Below are 4,581 nucleotides of genomic sequence, written 5' to 3' on the forward strand. Positions count from 1 at the left end.
TTATTTTTACAGTTTTTATAAATGTAATATGTTTAAGAATATTATATTATTAAATCTTATGATCTTAAACATGTTCTCCCAATAATTAACTTTTTAACAAAAGATCTTAACTACTGATCTTAAATTATTTTCATAATATTTTTACTCTAAGAACATCCTAAAGTGTTCCCCCATTGCGGATGCCCTAACAACCCACCAATAAATATGCTCTCAAACCAACCAAACTCTTTCTCCCCCATTCTCTAACTTCTACTGATAAATAAAATTCAGGGACTATCAGAAAATTTTCACAAACACATTACCTAGAACAATTCCATGGCTCTCAATCTCCGCCACAAACAGATGGGTAACTATTTTTTTTTTGTGCTCTTTCAAGTTTTGCATGGTCTCAGTTTTGTCGTTGATGTTTTCGTACGTTTAATTTCGCATCCTATTTTTTTGCAGAATGTGTAATCCGGATGCTGAACCTAAACCAACCTTTAAATCCAAACGAGGACTGTTACAATTACAAAGTCCTTATCTACGACGACTTCGGTGAAAAGATCATCGCTCCTCTAATGCAAGTAAAAGATCTTCTTGAACAAGGAGGCGTTACACTTCCTTTACACATCAACAAAAAAGTACGATCACCTGTTCCTGATGCATCAGCCGTCTACTTTCTCCAACCAACTCAATCCAACATCGATAAAATCATCGCTGATGCTTCTAGCTCACTCTACCATACCTATCACCTCAATTTCTCGTCTCGTATCCCCCGTCCTCTCCTCGAGAATCTCGCTTCAGGGACTCTGAAGAACTCCGTTTCCGTTGCGAGATTCGCGTCGGTACATGATCAGTATCTTGAGTTTGTGACTTTGGAAGATAACATGTTTTCGTTGGGTCAAGACTCTGTTTATCTTCAGTTGAATGATCCATCAGCTGGAGATAAAGAGATCGAGGAGATTATCGAAAAGGTCTCTAATGGTCTATTCTGTGTTTTGGCAACGCTTGGTGTGGTTCCTGTGATCCGATGTCCACGTGGTGGACCAGCGGAGATGGTTGCATCTTCGTTGGATCAGAAACTTAGGGTTCAGCTTCAGTCCAAGAACAATCTGTTCATGAGTTCGTTTCAACGGCCTTTGTTGTGTATTTTCGATAGGAACTTTGAACTCTCTGTTGGGATACAGGTCTCTTGTTCATGATGTTTTGGGTTTAAAGCTCAACAGATTGAAATTGCCAGGGGAAAAGAAGGAAGCGTTTGTAAATAGTTCAGACTCGTTTTGGTCAGTAAATGGTTCTCTAGAGTTTCCTGAAGTTGCTTTGGAGATTGAAACTCAGCTGAACAAGTATAAGAAAGACGTGGAAGAGGTTAATAGGAGAACCGGAGGTGGTGGGAGTGGTAGTGCTGAGTTTGATGGGACTGATTTGATTGGGAACACTAAGCATTTGATCTATGCTGTGAACTCATTACCTCAGTTGACAGAGAGGAAGCAGGTGATTGATAAGCATACAAACATCGCCACTGCGCTGCTAGGAGAGATCAAGGAGAGGTCTCTGGATGTGTTCACTAAGGTAGAGAATGAGATGATGGTGAGAGGTAGCATAGACGGAGCGAGCTTCTATCTGTTTTGAAAGGGAAGGGTACTAAAATGGACAAGCTACGGTTTGCCATCATGTACCTAATCTCCTTGGAAACCATCAGCCAGGCTGAAGTTGAAGTTGTTGAAGAGGCATTGCGTGAAGCTGAGGCTGATACAAGAGCGTTTCAGTACGTGAAAAAGATCAAGTCTCTGAACGTGTCTTTGGCAGCCTCGGCAGACTCAGCAAGCAGAAGCAACATTGTTGACTGGGCTGAGAAACTTTATGGTCAGTCTATAAGCGCAGTCACTGCAGGAGTCAAGAATCTCTTATCAAGTGATCAGCAACTGGCGGTGCCACGGACAGTTGAAGCCTTAACTGAGGGAAAACCAAACCAAGAAACCGATTCATACCTCATGCTGGATCCGAGAGTTTCGAAGTCAGGATCTAATGGTAATAGCTATGTGAAGGGGCCTTTCAAAGAAGCCATAGTTTTCATGATTGGTGGAGGTAACTACATCGAGTATACCAGTTTGCAGGAGCTCTCGCAGCGACAGGAGATGGCTAAGAACATTATATATGGAGCCACAGAGATCCTTACTGGAACTGAGCTTGTTGAGCAGCTCGCGGTGTTGGGACAGAAGATGGGACTGAGATAGAGAGTCAGGTGTTGTTGGGTGTTGTTGCAACTTTTGCTTTTACTATTTTATCTTTTAAAGCAAAAAATTTTAACCAACCTTTTTATTAAGTAGTAATATTTTTGTTAAGGCCATTCAATTAAATTGATTTAAAATTTTGATTGATGTCAATGTTGTAAAAGCATGTGTATCCATGAAACCACAAATTCCTCAGACAAAAGGTAGAATGAATCAGAACTTGTACTAATACACTTATTCTATGTTTCGCTACATGCCCAATTAACAAATGTATAACAAGTAACAACAACAAAAGATATAACACGACACAGAAAAAAACGTTCGTGTGTGAGTTTTGTCTGTATATTCTTGATAACCTTCGACCTTTTTATAACAATATATAATCTCCCAGATTCACCTGTTTTGTGATCACACCGAATCGACGTTACCAATGTTAAAACTAGGTTGATGAGTCCGGAATGATACCATGATCGACTGGGACACTGTTACTGCTGGAACCTATTCCTCCTGCTTGGTCTGAAAAGAAACGTACGACGACACAAGTTATGTTGTCTGCACTTCCTCTTTGGTAAGCTTCCATCATCAGTCTCTTTGCACCTTCCTCGGGATCTTCTATCGTCTTGATCATGCCTACGGCTTCCTGAAAATAAGATTTGAGCAGAGATCGGATGGGTTTTCAAGTCTGAAGATTGGGAATGCTAAAATTTTAATAGGGAAGCTTAGAAATCAAACGATAGTTCTACCTCGTTAGATACGACGTCCCAGAGACCATCACTTGCAAGAATGAGAAACTCGAGGGAGCTATCAACTTTTTCCTCCTGAAATTTCATGTAAGCTAATGAGTGAACGAGGGAAGATTCTTGAAGTTATTTTAGAAAAATAGTGTATGAGGTAACACAAAATAGTCACTTTGTTACCCCATCGCTAACTTAATCAAAATCCAATGCAGGTTAAGTTAAATTGGTAATAATAAGGTGTCATTTTAAAAAACGTAGGGGGAAGTTTTGGCGCAAAGTCAATACCTGTATCTCCGGATCAGCAACAACATACTGCTTCAGCAACCTATCGCCAAATGCACGAGAAACAGCAAGAACTCCACCAACTCTCCATGTTCCTTTTAGCATAATTCCAGTTAAGCAATTGATATATACACTCAAATAAGAGAAGTTTCCATTAAAAAAAAGTTTCTTACCAGCCCACATGACAAATCCTCCTGCATCCTCAATTCTTTGACGCTCATCACTTTGATCAGGCTTGTGATCTCGGGATACAGCAATAGCTTTGACAAAAGAATCAAATTAGTACCACACAAAATAGAGGGACTTATTGCAAATGTCATATATAAGGGCTATCATGTGATTATAATTATTAGGGGTTAGTTATGACTCGAAGACCTGCATATACTGTTTGACAAACTATCAATTTATATTTCGCTTTGGATCTCTTAACATTCAACTCCTAATGACTTGGTCAAACTGCATGCAATGTGCAATCGTCAAAGCAGGGAAATTTGGTATAAAAATGAACAAGCATTACCATTGCCACCTCTGCATATAACAGCTCTAGAGTCCCCTACATTTGCAACAAGTAAACGGTCACCAACTAAGATGGCTGTTGACGCTGTTGAACCAGCATCTCTGTTCTGACTATTTTCTGATTTAAGAAACTCCGAGTCTGTTTGGTTGTATGCATCAGCTGAAAAAGAGAAGCAAGCAAATGAAAATAATAATCAGAAGGATAAATTAGGCACCTTGATGTGTCTATTTAATGAATTATCTGGCTAACAAGATCATTAGTTAAAATAACCTATAGCTGCTGTGGTATCAGAGATGAACTTTGGATGCCTGATCAGGTTACTGAACAGATTTTGCTTCACATATTCAGCGGCACGTGCACCTCCATGACCTGGATATAAACATTAGCTACATAACCATATTGCCCTCTTTAGAGCACCTTAATATGTAAAAAATAAGTAAAGACGATAAATGCTTAAGGCTATTATTTGATCAATAGACGTTTACGAATTATGGTTCCTATGTACCAAGAGAAACAGAACCTTACTAAATCATCAGTTTACCATATGAAAACTCAGAACTTATATGTCTAATTCTACATAATGATAAGTGATACACAATTCTCCATATGCTAGAAAGTACTGGCAATTGTTACATGCAAGATAAAGTCAGCAACACATTAGTTCCTGTAAATCAGAGAGACATGTATACCGTCAAAGACACCAAATAGACCAACTATTTCGCCATCAACGCCATCGATTCTAGTCTCATAGAAGTCCTCCATTGAAGATCTTTTACCAGGAGAGCTTGCATATCCATAGCTGAACTTCCCGTTTTGACTGCATATATATATA

At 39.2% G+C, this 4,581-nt stretch overlaps 1 protein-coding gene and 1 pseudogene across 1 annotated transcript; one reads left to right on the top strand and one right to left on the bottom strand.

The window, feature by feature from the left end:
* LOC104730132 lies at nt 225-2,321 on the top strand (annotated as a pseudogene).
* Nucleotides 2,418-4,563, bottom strand: LOC104733191 (probable protein phosphatase 2C 59). Its single transcript, XM_019234224.1, has 7 exons — nt 4,439-4,563; nt 4,020-4,118; nt 3,750-3,908; nt 3,406-3,492; nt 3,236-3,327; nt 2,957-3,031; nt 2,418-2,853 (listed from the first exon to the last, which is right to left on the bottom strand). The coding sequence occupies exons 1-7, from the start codon at nt 4,509-4,511 to the stop codon at nt 2,653-2,655; spliced, it is 786 nt and encodes a 261-aa protein (XP_019089769.1). The 5' UTR covers nt 4,512-4,563; the 3' UTR covers nt 2,418-2,652.

The sequence above is a fragment of the Camelina sativa genome, chromosome 12, assembly GCF_000633955.1.
Source record: "Camelina sativa cultivar DH55 chromosome 12, Cs, whole genome shotgun sequence".
NCBI lineage: Eukaryota > Viridiplantae > Streptophyta > Magnoliopsida > Brassicales > Brassicaceae > Camelina > Camelina sativa.

Excerpts from the sequence above, each read along its gene's own strand:
- LOC104733191 (XM_019234224.1), bottom strand. The coding sequence starts at position 4,511 with ATGGAGGACTTCTATGAGACTAGAATCGATGGCGTTGATGGCGAAATA. Across the intron at positions 3,493-3,749 it reads TATATGCAGAGGTGGCAATG|CTATTGCTGTATCCCGAGAT; the intron begins GTAATGCTTGTT and ends CTTTTGTCAAAG. Across the intron at positions 3,032-3,235 it reads TTGCTGATCCGGAGATACAG|GAGGAAAAAGTTGATAGCTC; the intron begins GTATTGACTTTG and ends ATGAAATTTCAG.